This window comes from Zerene cesonia, chromosome 26 (genome assembly GCF_012273895.1).
Source record: "Zerene cesonia ecotype Mississippi chromosome 26, Zerene_cesonia_1.1, whole genome shotgun sequence".
Lineage (NCBI taxonomy): Eukaryota > Metazoa > Arthropoda > Insecta > Lepidoptera > Pieridae > Zerene > Zerene cesonia.
The window spans coordinates 6,600,558-6,621,255 of record NC_052127.1 but is presented as its reverse complement, the minus strand read 5'-3'; the positions used below and the strand labels follow the sequence as shown (position 1 = coordinate 6,621,255).

General features: G+C 37.1%; 3 protein-coding genes across 3 annotated transcripts in view; 2 read left to right on the top strand and 1 right to left on the bottom strand.

Moving 5' to 3' along the window:
- The window catches only part of LOC119837220 (prolow-density lipoprotein receptor-related protein 1-like), a 38,839-nt gene extending 35,086 nt beyond the window's left edge, over nt 1-3,753 (top strand). The window contains exons 54-57 of the mRNA XM_038362747.1: nt 662-869; nt 1,457-1,562; nt 1,681-1,749; nt 1,968-3,753. Coding sequence (XP_038218675.1) covers nt 662-869; nt 1,457-1,562; nt 1,681-1,749; nt 1,968-2,036 — 452 coding nt within the window. The 3' untranslated portion in view covers nt 2,037-3,753. The remainder of the gene's footprint in view (nt 1-661; nt 870-1,456; nt 1,563-1,680; nt 1,750-1,967) is intronic.
- A 509-nt stretch (nt 3,754-4,262) lies between these two features.
- LOC119837041 (DNA ligase 1-like) lies at nt 4,263-13,110 on the bottom strand. The gene is made up of 16 exons (XM_038362526.1): nt 12,761-13,110; nt 12,572-12,625; nt 12,409-12,492; nt 11,880-12,267; nt 11,189-11,443; nt 10,515-10,718; nt 9,873-9,957; nt 9,537-9,678; nt 8,868-9,058; nt 8,344-8,475; nt 7,922-8,042; nt 7,611-7,773; nt 6,951-7,114; nt 6,623-6,864; nt 5,532-5,678; nt 4,263-5,209 (listed from the first exon to the last, which is right to left on the bottom strand). Exons 1-16 carry the CDS (start codon nt 12,974-12,976, stop codon nt 5,077-5,079), a joined length of 2,721 nt encoding a protein of 906 aa, XP_038218454.1. The 5' UTR covers nt 12,977-13,110; the 3' UTR covers nt 4,263-5,076.
- A 487-nt stretch (nt 13,111-13,597) lies between these two features.
- LOC119837219 (non-canonical poly(A) RNA polymerase protein Trf4-1-like) overlaps nt 13,598-20,698 on the top strand; it is a 21,957-nt gene continuing 14,856 nt past the window's right edge. The window contains exons 1-2 of the mRNA XM_038362746.1: nt 13,598-14,075; nt 19,226-19,419. Of these exons, the coding sequence (XP_038218674.1) occupies nt 13,738-14,075; nt 19,226-19,419 (532 nt within the window). The 5' untranslated portion in view covers nt 13,598-13,737. The remainder of the gene's footprint in view (nt 14,076-19,225; nt 19,420-20,698) is intronic.

The window sequence follows — 20,698 nt, the reverse complement described above, 5'->3', positions numbered from 1 at the left end:
TAATATTTATTTATCTTTCATGTTTTATTAAAAATATCATTACGTATTATACGTACAATCTCTTGAGTTTCGGAAACTCCATCTCAGTACATGCATAATTTTAATTTAAAAAATCTGCTTTGCGAAGTAGGAAGCAATTTAACTGTTCAAATATCACCGACTCCAAAAAAGTGATGTTGATGGTGAAACACGACGCGCCAATGTGTACGTGCAATTAGGATAATAGCGCGATGCAGCTCGAGTGATTACATAAAGTATTGTTAAAATAAGCGTCATAAAAAGTGAGAGGTCACTGTTGGGCTAATGTCAAGGTCTGACTACTTCAAATCTTATAAAATTTAATAAAATAAAATACAAAGGAACACAAAAATAATTATCGCGTTGCAAGTTAGTTCCTTGTTGTGTAGCCAAATTCATCGTAAATTTCTTGGTAAAACGTGTTCTCCTTATTCTTTATTGATTCGACATTTTTAACTGTTTCTACAGTTATGTAGAATCAGGTAAACAGATTATCAAATATGAATACATAGTTTGCAGCTTTTTAATAGGACGTATTGTCGTAAATGTAATACAGTTTAACTATGTGTGGAGAGATTGTCATTGCAATGAATCGGTACATTCTGTTGTACCTAAATGCAAATAATTTGCTGTATTATTCCAGATGAGGCATCCGTGCACGGCACCGCGTACTGCGCGTGCCTAGCGGGCGCGAGCTGCACGGCGCCCGGCGAGGGGCAGGGCGCTGGGCAGGGCGCGGGGCAGGGCGCGGGGGCGGCGGAGGGGGGCGCGTGGGCGGCCGGCCTGCTCGCGCTGCTCGGGCTCGTGGCGGCGCTGCTGGGCGTGCTGTACCTGCTGCACCGCCGGAGACAGTGAGTGGACGGTGTCGGGTGTGGTGCTGGGCCGACCGATACGTGCCCATATCGATTATCTTAATTCCCGCCTTGAGTTAATGAATGCGTCCTTGAGGCAAAACGTTCTTGCAAAAGTGACGAAATTGTAATGTAAAATATTTGACACGATAAACATAAAATTGGTTGTTGAAATGTAATATGTTACCATCTTAGGGAAGGCGACGAAATAGACATAACAGATCTGAATGTGATAAAACCGGTCTACAAATCTTTGTTGTGGCGCGCATGTTAGTCCTGCTATGTAAGATAACTGAAGACTATAAACAAAACTATATTTTTTTTATTGACGTTGCTAGTTTAAAAGCTTGTTAACACAGATAGTAAACAGTACCATTATACAAATATTATAGCGTTATAAGAATGGCTTTGTGAATCAATGAAAAAGAAACAAATAGCAATAGGTTGCACCACGCACCAACGTGTACAATGCACCTTCTGGCTAATCGAAAATAGCCAGAACAAAGAGGTTATTCCCCATGTCTGACTCTTAACATTCTCTTAAAATATAATTAAAATGATTAGTACTCATATTATTTATTTTTCAGTGGTGCGTTCGTGCACGCCCGCCTGGCGGACAACGTGGAGATCAACAACCCCATGTACCTCGCCGGGGAAGACGAGGCGAGACACAACGACAGACATACGCACAACGTGAGAATACCGTTTTATTTTTCGTTTATTTTAGTTTATAAAATCTGGCTTTAGACTCTGTACCTATTCCTATGTAAGGTATATACCTAAGTGCTAAGAAATGTTTGAAACTTTACAGAACGGAAGAAACCACTTCGCGAACCCTGTATATGAGAGCATGTATGAACCCCACCAGAACCCAGTTGAGGTAATATAAAGTTTGATGAGTTAGAGTTATAGTTTAAGCCCTGGCAAATAAGTATAGGAACCAAAATAAGCCTGTATATATGTAATATATAAGATAATAAAAAAATATCCTTCACACAAAAGTCCGTCGAATCTGTACGGACAAAGAAATTATCTACCATTAATTTATTCATAAATTTTGTCGATTTGACGATATTCAACCGTTTGGTACCGTTTCAGGAGGATGTGACGCTGCTGGAGCGCGGCGAGGGCTCCCCGCCGCCCGCGGAGGGCGCCGCGCTGCTCTGACACGCGGACGGGCACTAGCGCGCACACACGCGCACGCGCACGCGCACGCGCACGCGCACGCGCACGTGTAAACGCTACGTGGACTTAGTATAAATACATCTATGTATTATATTACATATCCCCCTATATCACTACTTTATGAATCTCCTTGACTGGTTATGGTTATGGTGATAACTATAACATTTTTGAATGACTGACCTGTAATAACTTCACGTTTCGCTTTAAAATTCTTCTATGTAAAATCGTCGATTGGCGATGTTATTTAAGAATCAATAATATTTATGAGCTCTCTTGAGTGTACAATTAAAATACGCTAGGGACAAGTTCCTCTATAAATCGTAAATAAACGGATTAACTATAATAATTATTGTGAACGTTAACAATGTACTCATTATAAATCTACATTATAAATTTTATGATATCAAATGTAAGTGTGAATGTAAATTAAAATGAATCATAATATTAATACCATTTTATCGCCGTGTACCATATTTTAATGAATTTAATAAAATTTTATATTCCTTATACATATCTGAATCGACCATTATATATTTTAGAATTGTAGTTCTTAAATAACCCTTTTGGCAGCTCATAGTATAGATATTAAGTTATATTTAGTACATGGCACAATAGTAGTTCACTAAAATTTATGGTTTTATGTTCAAAAATAAAAACACAATCCGATTAATTTCCTCGATAACTATCGTAAGCTTAGGAGCTTATCTAATAGTACAAAGATGTTAATATCAAGATACCCATCAACGTGCACTAGATTTTAACATACAAGCTCATTTTTGGCCAAATTCTTGTGTGTATTCTGTTTTCAGAATATTGCGATATCTAATAAGCTACACTTATTTTTTGTCCGGTGTAATAGTGTTAGCTGCTTAATGTTTACGATTGAAATATTTTCATGTAGTCAATCGCCACTAGATTTAAGTTTCTATCCATTTGGTAAGTACAAAAAGGGATGTTTCCCAGGCCTATACACAACTCAAATTTGTTTGTAGACGAAAACAGTACAATTAGTGTTAGGTGTATATTTTTCATAAACGTGTCATTTATCAAGTGATTAGAATCTCGTGATTATTAAATCGATCTCAGGACCCTGGACCGATTTTTAGTTATCTTAGAATTAGTCTCACGAACAAAGCTGTGTACTTTTAGTGTGTGCCATAGAGTAACTATATATTTCGTTTATCGGTTGTTCTTGACTATGTAAGGTATTGGCTCTGTTACATTGTTTTAGCTTCAACTCAAACTAAAGCATACATTCTTACTCGGATCTGGAAATTCAAACAATGAAAAAAGTTTAAAGAGTCGCAGGGCCTTTGTCTTGGCAGCTATTTTTGTTTGCTATAATTTCATAAATAAAAATTTTAATTGCTTGTACAAGAGAATATAATGAAATGCTCTTTATTTACAAATTTTTAGGACTAGGTTAGGATAAAAAAATAATTCGTGATGTCTCCATTTTCATTTGTGAAAAGAAAAAAAATAAAAGCGTTTACTTTGTTGTGAATATGCACAAATTCAATCGAGCTCAAATTTTGTGAAGATTTTACTGTAAATTGGAGCTTGTCTAACACAATACAGTAGAGCTATAGATAAAATATATAGTTGTAAGTGACGGTGATGCCCCAATGTGACTGCAAACGACAGCTAATGGATTAATGATAAACAAATAGATCTAGTGAAATAAATGAATTACATGTGACATTTGAATTTTATTTTAAAACCTATTCCAGTTCCATTCAGTTTCTCCTTTATCTTTAGTGACACCTCCCAATCCTACTGAGGACGAATTCTGCCGATGTCAAATTTGAACAGATTACAAACCAAATGTATTGGGTAGTTTACAAGGTCTCAAATAATATTCTTCCTTTCGTATTGGGGTCATACATATACCATAACATGATATAGTTCCTTAGTATTATTAATTCTGACTCCGCCGCGCTCGTTTCTTCTACTTCCAGCTGGGTCCTCTTCTTAACGTTTTCTTATTTGCTTAAGAGCTCCCTGACCAAATTCATATTTAGATAGCTACATACATTTGAATTTATTTAATAAGTTTCTTGGAATAAATAAGTTTTTAATGAAAATTGAATTTTTAACCCTATATTATAGTTTTATACCACGATTAATCGGGAAACGGATAAGGAAAGGATCGATTGGGAAGAAGGAATGGACGGGGAGGGATGAAGACAATAGAAACCTCATTTTATGTATGATATCTTATATGCTAACAATTTAAAGCTTAGCTGGAGAATACCTTTTGGATGAAATTTAATCACAATTCTTAAATATAATCTTATTTATTAATATATCATTTTTAATATAATATTCATTAGGTTTTTTACAGCATTGTTCTGATTCTATGTAATATTTTTACATGGCCAAATATATTTGGTTCCTAAATTGCAGATTATTTATTTATCTCGATTTAATAGAAGATTGCTGAGAGGATTTTATGGTAGGCATTCAAAAATTAATATTTCATTTTTATCTTAATTATTGTGATAGATAAGTAAATAAGGCACGGTCTGCAAAAACAGTCTGTATCTCGATAAATCTTAGAACCCTAAATTTTTTAAATGTATGCATATACATTATTGCTGGAAATTGGGAAAGGATTCAATTTAGTATTTTTTTCAGTCACTAAAAAGAACCCTACGATCATTTACAATAAGTCGTTAATCGTCTTGCCGATGGTGTACTATGCATAACAGAACTTATAGTTTTTAATATATAATAAAATCCCAGATAAATTTTTCCCATTATGATCAATTCTAAAAACTCTGTGTACACCCCTAACTAGCTACCCGTCCACTGTTGCTACCCACACGCTTAACGCACACTCACACTTACGTTTAACGCACACATATCTTCATAGGCAGAATGTCCAAGAGCGATGTAAACAAAGTTTTAAGAAGAAAACAGTAAAGGGATTTTGTACGTAGTTTTGTTGTTTAAGTTTTCTATCATCGGCGATTGCAAAACTGTTAGCACAGTGCACTATCGGCGGAACACGCTGCATGATCTAATAGAAATCGTCTTCGCAGGGCGCGGCGCGTGTGGTGTTCTTCACTTGGTCCTGTGCGAGATACATCTCGGCGATCTGTTCCGCTGTTGTTGCTTGCTCGGGAGTCTTGTCTTCTCGTTCGCGGATAAATCTGGAGTATTGGAAGTGTTTGTTTTTTAATTGAAAGATTTACCATTTAAATATATTAAAGAATATTTATAATAGTTAAGTGCGAGTCGGACTCGCGAAATTTATGGTCACGAATAAGCTCAAAAGTAAATGCAGTAAAATTAGTACCGTAGCTAACCCTCGATTCTTGCAAACAACAGAAATAAGTAATTCCAGAAAGATTTAAGTGCAACTATCGTTTATTGTGCATGAGCTTGGTGACGGAATGGCGGAAGGCGGAACAGACGGACAGATAGCCGCAGGAGGCAGGAGGCAGGGGGCAGGGGGCAGGAGGCAGGAGGCACCTGGGGAAGCGCAGCGACACGCCGCGGTCCCGCTCGAGCAGGCCGAGCGCGGCGCGGTGCGCGGGCGACAGCGACAGGTCGGCGCAGCGCACCTCCCACACCGCCGCCGCCGACAGCCACACGTCCGGCTCCACGCCGCTCGAGTAGCTGCGCGCACACACACATACTTTTTTATTTATTTATTTTAGCAAAAACATAATATACATTAAATAACGCATACAAAAAATACAAAGATTTGTCCGGCATGCAAACAAGTTTACCACGACATTAAAAAATTATATTTCCGAGCTGCGAGTGAAAGAGAGAAGAATGGTGAAATTATTTTTAAATACCCGCATCGCGTTGACATGACTAAATCGAATACACATACAGGTTGTTTAGATAATGTAATTTATACTGCTTTGATACTATTAATATTTAAGCTTTTTGACGTGACAACGTCTTAAATTAGGTTGCGGCTCGGAGTAACTTTTTATTAATTTTTTTTTTGCAAGTCATAGTTAAAAAATTATTCTTTTAATATAGTATAATTAAATAAAGATTGAATCGGCAAAACTTTACAATGCTCAAAGAGACTTTCGTTTTAAAAAAATGTTTTATTTTAGGAGATACTATGTGTTTTAAAATTCTTATTTATTGTGTTTGAATAGAGTTCAAATATGTTTTGAAAGTTCTTGCGTAACTACTTATACCGTAGCTTATGATATTAGAAGCTAATGCATTATACAGCATAAGTAAAATTTTGAAGGGCATTTTGTTTTTTATAATTTTTATATCATCAAGAATAGCTCGGAATCTATTACACACAACGTTTATATGTGGCTGCCAGTTGAATTTACTGTCAATTACGAGGCCCAAGTAAGTATGAGTATTGACAGATTCGATTTTGGGACAGCTACAGTTGCGCAAGTATTGATGCATATATGAATGATCATGAGCTACTATTATATTATTTGTTTCATGGAAAGTTTTATTGTACGGCGACCGAATGTGTACTAATTTAGCTTTGTCTGCATTGAGAACAAGCTCATTATCATGGCACCATGGACATTTATTAATAAGATCAAAATCGTGGATCTGAGGGGCCGCACCTGTAGTAGGCGGGCGCGGCGGGCAGCGCGAGCGGGCGCAGCGCGGCGGTGAAGCGGCGCAGCTGGTCGTCGCTGAAGCCGGTGCCGAGCTTGCACAGCGTCTGGTAGCCGTCGGCGGCGGCGTCGCGCGCGCCCAGCAGGAACCCGCCGAACAGGCCGGCGCGCCGCCCGCGGCCCAGGTACGCGCCGATCACCACCGCGTCGATGCTGTCGCCGCACCCCTCCAGGTAGTCCTTCTTGAGCTGGGGACGCAGGCACGCGCGTGTAGCAGGCGTTCAGCTGTCTGACCTCGCACGAGCAGCGAGTGTGTGGGGGTGTGGGGGCGCACCTTGAGCCAGTTGTGCGAGCGGCGCGCGATGTCGTAGCGCGCGCGGTCGCCGCGCAGCGCCTTGACCATGAGCCCCTCGCAGGCGCCGCGCAGCGCCTCGCCCAGCTCCAGCTGCACCTCCTCCGCGCTGCTGCAGTCGCGCCCGCGCGCCAGCTGCCACGCGCCTGCCGCACCCCACACTTAGCTCACTCATCTTGACATCTATCTGTCTTTTACGACTTACTACTTTCAATAAAAACTAAAAACCATACCATAAATTGTAAATCATAAAAAAACTAAATACTATAGAATTTAAAAACAAAATAAAACGTAAATTTCGTATTTTCTTTTTATGTCATAATCGGCAAAGAAGCCAGTGGGTCTCCTGAACATTTGGAGAGACTAATCGACTTTGCAAGGTGTGGGAAGCATTGAATGAGGCGAATTAAAAAAAAGAAAGGGAAGGATAGAGATAAGAATATGCCTTATCCCTACCTTATATGACCATCGACTCATACGAAAAATAGTAGCATGCTAATATTTCACGTGAGGTGTGGTACTTCCCTATTGATAAGTACCAAGCTGGTCCAATTCGTGCTGAAGCGTGCTCACTCCCACACGTGATAACAATATATATTGATAATAATAAATATTCAGTTTTAATAAAAAGTATATACATACCCTCAACTTCGTTAAAATTATCTCTCAATAGCTGCCTCCGCTCTTGCAAGGGCAGCCTCACGAGCGGCTGCCCGTTGAAGTACAACAGGTCGAATACGAATATACACACTTGCACTTTGATCTCCGACTCTTGCGCATCTTTGCGTTTGCGGGTTGATAGCACCTGGAATAGGAAATGTTAGCTTTAAAAACACATGTAGAATTGTCTTTCACTTTATTGTGTTTGGTGTACCAATTACGATTTCATTATTACAATTTAAAAAACGACATTATCAATTAGAAGCTCTTTGGTGATGGAATTGACTTTTTACCTGGAAGGGTAAAATTTGTTTTTTCTCAAGATCATAGGCGACCGCCTCGCAGTCCAGCACGCAGCTCTTCACTGTGTCTTTCAGTAGAGAGGGTAAGCGGCCGATCACGTCCGGGTATTTACTGAAATTAGAACATCAAAAGTGAACAGTTTCGTACGAATTTAAAATAATTATATAAATACAAAACAGTGTATTAAATACCAATTGGGCATTATTTAAAACCATTGGCGGTTTCACCCGGCTCGAAGGACTCTTACCATGCTCTTAGTGAATCTTAACTAGTATTTGATATATAGTAGATTTACTAAACACTCATGGTTTATTATGTGCAACTTGAAATTGACGGAGCTGTCCATTAGACATCAGATAGCCCAGCTGTTTCCTTACTTCCTGAGCCTTTACAAAAAAAAAAAAATCCTTACGAAGTATTATTTTCCTGGTTCCTGCTGAAGATGGCCGCCTGGTCGAGGCGGGGCGCGTCGTCTCCCGGCACGTGGATCTGGGCGCGCTCGCCGTCGTACTTCCACTCGCACGTGAATAGCTCGTTCTCGAATCTGACATCGGACATTCTATTAAAGGATTTATTTCCTAAGCTTTGGTGATTTTTAGTTCTCGTAAATGTAAATAATGTGTGAACACTCTGAATATAGATTATATGAAGTTTGAAATTGTGTGGGATGAGTTTACGAAAGGCGTGGGAATAAAAAAAAATTAACAATAAAAATCAAAAATGTCTTGTTTCATAAGAAGCATTTTTTTATATTTAGGTGGAAAGAATTTTTAGTATGGGACAATTTTATTTTATAATTCCACTTGAGGTATGGGGCATATAAATTGAGCATCTGTCAAATAGGTGGACAGCCAGACGGAGACTTCAATCTTCACCGAACATCGAACCCAGGACCACGGTTCTATGATCACGCGTTAGGAGCAAGGTGGCGCTCACCTGGTGAACAGGTCGGCCACCGTCCTGGTGGGGTGCGCCAGCATGGGCTTGAGAGGCACCCCGGGGGTGAGGCGGCAGTGCTGCGGCAGCGCCTGCACGCCGTGCTGCAGCAGCGCCGCCACCAGCGTCTCGTAGTTGGGGCACTCGCAGTACGTCGTCTTTATCGTCAGCGCGAACTCGTCCACGCGCGCCTGTTCGTTGTTCGTGAGAACAGATAAGGACGTTCGTAACGTATCATTTATGAGAATTTGGAAGTGGATATTAATTTGCTTCTATTGTTAACAATAAAATATATAAAAATAATTCTAAATATAAATTAATAAATCAAATTCTATTATTATTATTGCTTTCTTGAGAAAATACGTGTCACGTAAGATGTGTGATGTGCAATATGTGCTGTACCAACACTTCACGTGAAATGCAGCTGATGTGTTACACGTGACGTTTCATGTGTACTGTGGCGTGTGGAACATGTCGCGAGTTTTCAGTTTACTATCTCGTAAAATAATTGTGTTTTACATAGGTACCTGAATCACTATAATTCTTTACTCACATAAGTTTAACATTCATTTTCTGAACAGTTCAAAACACTTACATAATCGTTTAAAAATTATTATAAATGTAACACAAAAACATTACAAGAGCCGAGTTCCCTTCGCTTCGTGATACCTTAAACTGTTCAGCGCTCATAGTGGCGGCCACGTCGAGCTGCGCGCTGGCGCCGGCGGGCGGCGAGGCGGCGCACGCGGCGGCCAGCGCCTGCAGCACGGACTGCTCCGCCAGACCTATACGCAGCTTGCCCTCCAGCGACCTGCGGCCCGGGGAGGTTATTACTATTCATGCTTTAAGTATTCAGATACGACATTTATGTAACAATTTCAATTCAGCCACAAATTTGTTTGTTTTTTTTACAGAAAATTAATTTAACAAGTAAATATTTCTTCATCAATTCATTGGAGACTATTGATAAAAGTTGATTAATTATAATCGTTTATGTTCACCAACCTTATAAGGTATCTCGCTTCGGAATATCGACACGCGACATAAAGAGACTGTATCTTGCCTATTTTCTTATTAACTGAGGCTTGACCTGTAAACATTATTATAGAATAAAATGTAAGAATACTTACGTAAATAAAACTATTATTCGACATAAAAATAAAAATAACTTTTCAATTGTATGCACATATTCCAGTGGATGAAGAAAAGATCTTTTTGTGATAAAACTGGCATGTTTTAATATAACTTGTGAGAGTTGAGCACCCTTCGCTACGTATTGGGCCAGTTCGCGCCGGGGAAGTACCACACCCCCCACAGAAGACCAGCGTGAAATAGTACTATACCGTGTTTCGATCGGCGAGTTGGGAGATCTAGAGCCCCAAAGCCTTTACCAGTACCTTCATTTATTCTCTCGTCAATCCTTCCCTAATCGCTTTTCAATGTAGAGTCAGCCGGTCCGCACGGAGTAAAGACGTGGTAGAGACGTGGTAGAGCCGGGGAGAGACGTGATAGAGACGTGGTAGAGCCGGGGAGAGACGTGGTAGAGCCGAGGAAAGACGGGGTAGAGACGGGGAGAGGTGGGGTAGAGTCGGGGTAGAGACGGGGTAGAGACGGGGTAGAGACGTGGTAGAGTCGGGCGCGACTCACCGGTCTCGGAGGCGACTTCGCGCAGCGCGGCGAACACCCGGCGCAGCGTGAGCGGCGCGGGCGCGAACATGGTGCGCTGCGTGGCGCGCGCCTGCTCCGCCACCAGCCCCAGGTCGCCGGCCGCGCGCGCCGCGCTGCGCATCTGCGCCAGCGACCGCCCCGTGCACTGCCCCACCGCTTTCATTATGTACGTTTCCGCCATGCCTGCCAATGCATCTCTTCAACTTATATGTGGTCCTTTGTACTGTGCAATACTACACTCCATATGTATCTTAATATATACAAATTATGAGTCACATTGTGTCTGCAATGGAGTTCTAAAGTACTAAACGGATTTTAATCAAATTTCCACATCACGTGCAGATTGATCCAACTTAAAAGATAGGACAGTTTATATTATTTCAATTAAGATAGATGACTGAACGCGCGATTGCGGGGCGTGCAGCTAGTAAAAAATAAATAAAAATAAAAAAGGATTATATGGTAAAATAGATAGAGTAATTATAGACTATACAGTAAATGAGAAAGAAAAGAAGATAGAGGATATTTGTAATATGCAATTAAAATAGAAATTTGATTAATAAAGAGAAAATTGTAAAATTATCTATGACAATCTAGAAAACCAATAAAATGGAACACCCCTAATAAAGACCAAAACACATTTAAATTCTTACCCAACTCGAGACTATGATAAGCTGGTGCAAGCCGATTCAAACACATGTATATACTCGGCAACAGATCTTCTGGAGTCAGCAATATTACAGATCTGAAGTAGTTGCTTAGAATCTCAATCATCTTCAACCTGGCTGACGTAGCTTCAATAGCTTCAAGAGTTTTCGCCAGAGCGAGGTATGGGACCTCTTTTCCTTTTGACCAGCAAGCATCATTTATTGGGTGATATTTTGCTTTGGCTGGATTGTAATCAACCTCTGGAAAATAAGATTCAATTGAATTCATATGCTTCAACATAAATTGGGCCAGCTGTAGCTTGCTCAGTAGATACCAGCGTGAAATAGTAACATACTACTGTGTTATGTACAGTAAGTAGGGGAGCCAGAGACCCATTTCCTTATCTTCGCCCTTCCCAGTACATGCCTTCTTTCCATTCAGTTGTAAATTTTATCCCTATCCCATCTCTTAGGCCTTAAAAGCAAGCAACCCATTAGCAGAGGCAAGGCTACCTATGTGAATGTTCATGGGTGGTGGTGATTGTTTACCGCTCGCTTAGTTGTGGCATTAAAAAAGTTGTTTGGTCACATAAGCATTATTCTTAAGATAAAGTGTGTTTTTTCAAAATGCATTCAAAATGTAAATAAATATGTGAAAGTCAATTTTATATAGACTCAATGTAGTAGGACAACAAACCTGCAGTTATTGTAGTTGTAGCATCTTGTTTTTCCTCTTTAATACCATTCTCTTTGTCTTCAGAAGTTTCTGACTTTTTACTGGATGGGCTTACATTTATTTTCTTTTGACTTGAAGGAGGAGATTTAAGGGCTTCTTTCTTTGCTTTTGGACTTGCTTTCTCTTGTTTGACTTTCGGACTTTTAAGTGTTGATAAAATTGTTTCCTTTTTAGGGCTTACTTTGACTGGTGATTCTGTTTTAACAACTTTTGCTTTAGATTTTTTGTTTTTTGGTGAATCATAAGTTTTTACAGGTTTGCCACTTTTTTCCAATTTAATTTCTTCTGACTCTGACTTTGACTCTGATTCACTTCCTGAACTAACAATGCGCCTGCGCTTTGGATTTTTCTTTAAATAAAAAACAACAACATAAGATCATTAGACAATAGAAAACACATACTATTATGAATGCACATGAAGAAGTGCTGTAAAATTTTTATTTTTCTTAGCAACTACAATGTTAACTAAAGGACTAAGCTTTAAAAATACCTTTTCAGCACTGTTTACTTTGTAAGCATTTATATCATCAACAGAATCACTGCCGCTGCTGTCTGATCGAATTCTCTTTGCTTTCTGTTACAAAAAATATTTGTTACACAGGAGTTTGAAAAATGGGTATAAAAATACCAACAATTATGAAAATGAGGCTAACCTTTTCAGTTCCATTTGTCACCAGAGAATCATTTTCATCAATTATTGAATTATCCTGTTTAAAATTAAATGGCTGTGTATAGTAAAAATATAAAAATTTAATTGTTTTCATATATTCATTACGTCTTTTTTCGGTAACATGTTCAAATATCATATTGAAATAGAACTAAATAGAATGGTTTGTACTCACGTTCGACTCCGTCTCCTTTTTCGTTTTAGTAGGTTTTTTGGGGGTTGCTGAAAAAAACGATCTAATACTTGTCTGCGACATGTTTTCAATTCTTAAATACCCTAATTTATTAGGAGCATTAATAAATCGACTGTTGTTTACGTTTACTACACAAACAGGCACAGAACGGAATCCCGATACTAATCTAGTTACAGCAACAAACTTTAAGGAGTTCATAAATCAATTGCATCAGAGCATTACTAGATGATAATTTAAACAAATTCTGTTAAACCGTTTGATATTGATAAATACTTCCAATAAAAATAATTAAACTTATTTGATACAGGTCGATCAACATGTCATCGCTTTGAAGTTTGACAAAGTATTTTCTAAATTGGGCGCCAAAAATGACAGTCGATTTTCATCGTAAAAGCTATACAGAGTATAAACAATAATTCTGCATGTTTGTTTTCAGCACATTATTCCTGAATACATTTCTTTGAGTGATCTAACTAACAAACGTTTAAGAAAACCATAATATTGAATATAACAATATATAATGTTACATGCAATATAAATGTCAATAAAATTAATTCCAAACAATAAGAATCATCACCACAAAAAGTAACTGTCAATAAAAAAAAGTAATTACAGTTAAGTATTTTTTCTTAATAACGTTATATATTTGCTATGAGCTACATAGTACTAGTATTGGTATTTGACAATTTTATTTTACGTTTTTAATTAATTGTGCGGGTGTACAATTTCTTTGAAAACTAAATACTTCTCATTAAAAGTTTTTATATTGACCTCGTCTAGAACTTATTTTGCAACAATGGCGCCCTCTAGTTTATGAACTGTCAACTATCCGCGTGTCGTCCATGTTCCGAATGTGGTGTGACTTATTTTTGTTTTGTATTAATTTTTCGAATTACAATTACAAATGTGAAATGATACAACATGTGTTATCCCATATAGTGGAATCTTGCTCCGGCTGAATGGATCCCTACGTCGGGTGGTATCAGCCCGAGCAGGAAGGACCCGCGAAGCGATTGTGGCTTCGTATATGGGAAACTCAAAGTGAAACAGACAAAATGAACCTCAAAAACTTAGAGAACGCTAATCCTAATGTGAATAAAGCACAAGACTTTATACCAATAAATGATGTGAATGGTGAAAATAGGAATAATAATTATTTCAATCCTACACGGAGGAAAGCAAACGATAACCGCGCATCTACGTTTAACCTGAATCAGAACCACGATGCTCTCATAGGTGAATACGGGGGCTGCCCTTGGCGGATACCCAACTACCATTATAAGCCTGGGATACTCGGGTGAGTAGTATTTAGCGGTTGCAAGTGAGGTGTCAGTGATTGACGCTTCGAGGTGAGGGTTTTTGCCCCGACAGCGCGGTCTCGTGGTGTTGACAGCGCGGGCCGGTTGTCAGCCGCCCCGCGCCCGAGTACCGTCTTTGGCACTTAAAAATCATTACACATAGAAATATTCTAATATTGTAGTTTTCGAAGTGTTTAAGTTGATAAAAGCTTCGAGTGACCTAATAGTTTTAAAGTCAATAATTTTTGTAGGTAGTAGTTTTTAGTTTTTAGTGTAAATACTTATTTTTTTAGACTTCTTATTCATTTATATATACCCTATATAACTGAAAAATAAACTGATAAAATATAATTCCCCCACATTCACTTTATCAACACATTATTCCAATTGGAATCATTAATGCAATTGACATGAATAATAATTTGAGATTTCATAACTGTGCTGTGGTTTTATTTATGGTGCATTTGTAGAGTTTTCAAAGTTTAATGAAACCTTAATAAAAATTGTATTGTTAGAGAAATATATTTATTCAATAAAAAAGTTGGTCATATTTTTAATTTATGGGACATAATTAAAATTCTAGTACTGAAGACAAATTAAACTACTGAATAATTTTAATATTTTTATATAAATAAGACATTTAGATTAAATTAGATTCAATTTATTTAAATATGTTTTTAAATTCCATTCTTAATTCACATAAATTTGAAGAAAATTGTATAAACAAAAAATGCGTTAATTTTTCAAGTTTTGTATTGTGACAAAAAATTTCTTAAATTTGATTTATTTGTGACTTTTTTACTCTAAAATCTTAAAAGTTAAACGCCACATATTATTGAGATGCTCAAAGTTATTTGGCCTGTTCTAACTTAATATTGTATTTTGTAATGTGTGCATAGCTCATACATTTAAGTGAATATACGGCCATATTAAGAAATTCGCAGAATCTATGTATGTAAATAAAAACATGTAATTTCTATCCCTACTGTGATACCATACTTATAAACTCAACTCCCACACCAATCCAAGATACAGCTTAATAATTGCATTATTATATTGATTTGTTATCAAATTGAAGAAAGATACCATCATAAAGTTTATGAACAGGAGGATTTTTATTACATTTGGAAAATCACACTGGCTAGATAAAGGCTCAAAAATTGCCCTCCATATGTCTCAAATATGTGCTGATGACCTGCAACAAATTATCTTTATCAGATATACCTTAATAAAATCCATATGTTGAGATGTCAGATATGTCTGGTATAAAGTATGTCTAGTCTTATGGGACAATGGGCATGTTTTATAGTGAAAATAGATTATAGCTGTATGGACATATTGCATGTTCACCTCAGTGTGATCACAAAGTCACGCCGAAGTAATAACTAGGTCATATAAATATAGAGCATTAATGCTACTGGATGATACTAAATATTTTACTAATGTTTTATTTAGGTTTTAGAATAGCTTCAGTTATGTTTTAGCTAATTTGTATTGCACACATGGATTTTAAGTTTTAAGTTAAACAATGCTGCAATTTAACAAAATATACATTTCAGACATTTTGTATTCTGTCAATGGCATTTCAGTGAAAGTGCAAAAATACAATTTACACCTACACTAATTTCAGATTACATTATGTTTTTGATTTGAAATATATCCTTTAAGGCATATAATATTTTAAATTAAAACATTTTCTTTCATATAATCTTTCCGAGTCTTACAATAATGTTTTAGAAGCAATATAGTGGGTACATCCAGCACTATACGCACTGTAGTGCAGTTCGCGGCCTTGCGAGTCAGTGCCCCTTGCCGCGCGATCGCCCGCTCGCAACCGAATGTTCCTTGTCACTTCACATTTCCGACAAGCGAGTGAAAGTGAGAAAAATGTGTCCTTTTGCTGAAGAAATATAATCCCTTTTTGTTCAGCAAGTATTAAAAACAAAATATCTCATTACGTGAAAGAAACTATAACATTGATCAGATGCTCCGTTGCTCTTAAGAGTCAAACTATTATATGCATTTTTTATAATATAATTCTTTACTAATGCTAATAGGCATCATACAGTCATTTTTTCAAAAGATTTGAGTAGTCTCGTCGCGTGTTTAATAATATAAATCTGTTTCCTCTGGCAATTGAATGTAAATAAGACGTACAATATTATTTTATTTATTAACCAGGTACTAAACCGCCATCAAGGTGTCAGAACTAGACCAAATTCAAATAGGACCACACGAAAGGCATCAGATTTTAAATAAGAATCCGTTGTACCTCGTAATCGTAAGTTCAAAATAAATGAGTACCTCCTCTTTTTTGAAGTCGGTTGAAAATGCGCTTATTACAGACTTGATTGATTAGATTAATTCGTTCATGCCAGAAAAGTGAACATTTTGGTTTTATTGGCAAAAGATAAAATTTCCAACATCGTTCTACATTGGAATTGTGGAATATTATATGATACCTTCGATATAATTGAAGCAATATCTACAACGCGCATGGTATCCTAACGAGGTCGGAATCTAGACATCGCTGGTTCAGTCGACAGGTCGTGTGGCCGAATTGTCGCATCCGGGTGCCAGTTTTTTAACATTAACTTACATAATAATCACCGGTTCATTTACATCGCTGATCAGCTGTTTTAGAATAAATTTGCGTTACCGGTTGGGTGCGCAAGTTTTAAGAAGTAATTAATAGTAAGCATATTAAATTCATTAATAAACTTGAAAAGATAAAAAATGCCCATCATGGAAAAAAAAACATCAAAACTGTGGCACGTTATAATTTCAATTAGATAATTATAGAAGAGTCACCAATTTGTTTATAAGCAATAACAATTATAATGACTAGATTAATTTAAAGCTACCCCTTACTATTTAAACTAACCCCTATTTTTGTGAAAGACGCATGTTATCTTGATTTAAACATGTTTAATTTCCAATAAATTCGGTAAAAAGTAATTATAGAGCGTAATCTCTCACGTGTTATATAATTAAAATCGGCCCAGACTTAATTAGGTGAAAGGAGCGACAAAGGTCGTTCACTTGCGAACCTTCACATACCGTAAACAGATCGGTAACCAAGGCTGTGGCCGTCGATACGAAATTGATCGATTTTAATTAAGATATAGATGACGATGTGAGTGATAAGGTCTCCTTTCGTTTTGTGGTTTGCGAGATAGAATAACGAGATCCATCTCTGGTTCTCGATGTGGATCTTAGTATCGCTTGAGAGTTCAGGAGGTGTTAATTCTCTGTCCACACTCCCATAGTTAGTTGGTAGATTGTCCATCGATTTTTATTAGGCTGTTATAATCTACATCTTTCCCTTCACGTTACTGGACCTAATGAAGAATTAAACAGAGAAATTTAAACAGATTTATGTCCTTTTCTAAATGTTAAGAAGGGATAATGTATTTAATAAAATAATAATGAATTAATAATTTTATTTAATATTCGTACCTCATCTGGCAAAAAAGTGAGTGGAAATTTTATACGTAAATCGTCAGAAACGAATTCGACGTTTTTGTTATTGTTACCATGCAGTCTCGTTTTGGCGACACGACGAATATATATCCATAATATGTGATATATTCTGAGAAAAGCATTATTAAATTATTGTGTATAAAATTATGAAGACCATGTAGATATTATTAGTTATTACGCAACGAAGATATGCGCACGCGTCACGCATGACAAACGTAATTTGTTTGATCAGTGGTTATCTGTATTCCTAAAGGAGTAACCGTTGTTATATCACGGCTGCTAACATTGCAAATAGATGGAATATTATTACATGTTACATGTTACTCCTGGATTGACAGGAAAAATATTCAGATTAATGAAAAAACCGTTTGTATGCCTTATTTCTGCCTTATACTCCCAATTTAGTTTTGTCATTTTTATTTTAAATGTGCCCAAACTGAATTAAATTTAGAACAGGGAACAGCTATGGACCCTAAACCTAACTAAATACGAAATGCTACCCAAGGTATTGCCGGTTTATTTATACTTTTATGAGCGTAGTAAAATTTTACTATCCACTTTTATGAATTTACAAGTTTATGTAAACAAAAGCATATGGTCCCAAAGTAACTAAATAGCTATATTTTATGCGAAATTTCGATATTTCTAGAGCACTTCAATTGTTCGCAACAAATTAATTGTAAATGAACAACCCTCATTTTGTATATCATTTGGATGACCTAAGAGCTTTTGTAGTTGTATTTAAGATTTGCTTTCTATTTTACATTCTTCGTATTCTTACAAAAATACTTAAATTTAGCACTTAAATGAATCATACAACACATACAATTCTCATTACAACATTTTGATTTGTTTGGTGCAAAAATAACTGTGATTCACTTAATTAACGCCGCGTGTCCAAGACGTAATTTAAGGAACAGCCTATGATTCCTTGTATCGAGGTGGGAGCTTTTCATTCGCTCATAGGATGTTCTTGTTTTTGTTTGTTCGAATGTCAAGTCTTCAATAATATTCCGGAACACACAATTATTATTAGTTGGACATCGGTCATGAATCTATCGCTGAAGAAAAATCTTCAGAACGGAAATTTCATCAATGTAACAAACAACAATTATTCATGGATTTGTTGGGATTTCGAATTATGACTAGGATGCTATGCGGTTTTACTAAAGTTTAGTGTTTGATTCCACTTTTTGTATTAACATATACCATTGGTCTGTTTATGTTGAGACAGCTTAGGGAAGAAATATTACTTAAACTTATTTTATTTTAATGTAACCCGTATCTGAGCTATAGCCTATAGTTTTTTATTGTGATAGAACAACCCTTGCTCGCGGCTCTGATACATTTGTGACTGTAACAGTTTGAGGACATTGTGCTAAGCTTTATGATAATAGGTATTATTCCCGGAGTAATTACATACATTAAGATCTTGAAATTTTACAATGAATCCAAAACGCGACTTGCATATTACTTTATTAAATCGTACACTTTAAGTGTGTTGTACTTATAGTAATAATAAAAATGGTGAACTAATTGAAATCTGCCCGTGAAAACATTTCTCTATTGAATATTCGAAGGACCAAAATCGTAGCATTACAGAGCGAAACACCTTAAAGTAGACTTTAATTTTTAAGTAGTTCACTCATTTGTCTCGCATCCACAGGCTGCACGAAGAGATCGAGCACTTCTACATGTACATGTCGCCGACGGAGACGGAGCACCTGGTGCGCTCGACGGTGGTGACGCGCATACGCAGCGCGATCCTTTCGCTGTGGCCGCAGGCGCGCGTCGAGGTGTTCGGCTCTTTCCGCACCGGCCTCTATCTGCCCACTAGTGACATCGATCTGGTTGTTATTGGTGAGTTGCAAGGAGTTGAAATATTTTATTACGTATTATTTCTAAGGAAACATTCTGTGGATAGAAATTCGAACTGAATAATACTTAAATTTCTACAAACTATCGAAAAGCAAAACTGATGTTAATAGAAGTTTTTAAAGTTCTTGTTATGATTTTAGTAATAAAGAATAATGAAAGCTAAACTAGTCAAATCTAATGAATAAACATTCATTTCGGTTTCCGGTTCCACATAGATATGAAGTATTATTAAAAGTACTGATGACGTCAGCTATACAGTTTCCACCGCTCCGCGTACAGCATACTGAAGTAGTGATTATGTCTAGGCGCGGATTTGTTAGGCGCGCTACAGGAGCGCTAGACGGGGACAACGACCTCTCGATAGAGCCCGATAGATACTACTCTGAAAATGGAGCTATTGAATGAATTGTGACGATTTTATTTATTATCACATCACAAACTTAATGTATCTAATAAGGAAGTTGATGATATGCGATAATTTTTAGAATCAATAACGTGTCCAGTCAATCCTATGAAAGATTTTACACGTCAGCAAAAGGATTCCAATAGACTTATGAAAAAAAAAAACAAACAAACGACAAACTGATAAAAATTACGTTAGTAATGCTTTCGATTGATGACTTTTATAATCAAATTGCTACTATTTTAGAGTTGTTATAAGAATATTATACTCGTAATTAATGTAGCGACACGTGCATCGACATCTTAATTAAACGCGACTTCTATTTAGATACTAAAAAGATTCTATAAAGGTCTTGTATAAAATTCGGGACAAGGTTACGTTGGTACAAATACAGAAGCTTGTAACCGGTGATCATTTGGCTTCGGGAACGGAATGAAAGTATTGCTACTAGATTGAATAGAATTATGGTAAATGGCGATTTCCAAAAGCCAAGTTCAAGTTTGCAGTGGTGGCTCAATGCTGAGGACCTAGGAATTAAAATCAATAAGTCGTGGTTTCAAGACCAGGCGAGCGGGCAAGAAATAAATTGATTTTTCAATTTATCTGCACATGTGGATAATATCACCACTGCTCAAAACGGTGATAGAAAACATCGTGAGGAAACCGGCATGTCCCAGGATTAAAAATTCGACGACATGTGACATTTGCCAACGCGCACTTGATCAGCGTGGTGAATTGTGGCCTGAACCTCCATAAGAGGCATGTGTCCAAACAGTGGGAACATATCTATACTAATATTATAAAGCTGAAGAGTTTGTTTGTTTGATTGTTTGATTGTTTGTTTGTTTGTTTGAACGC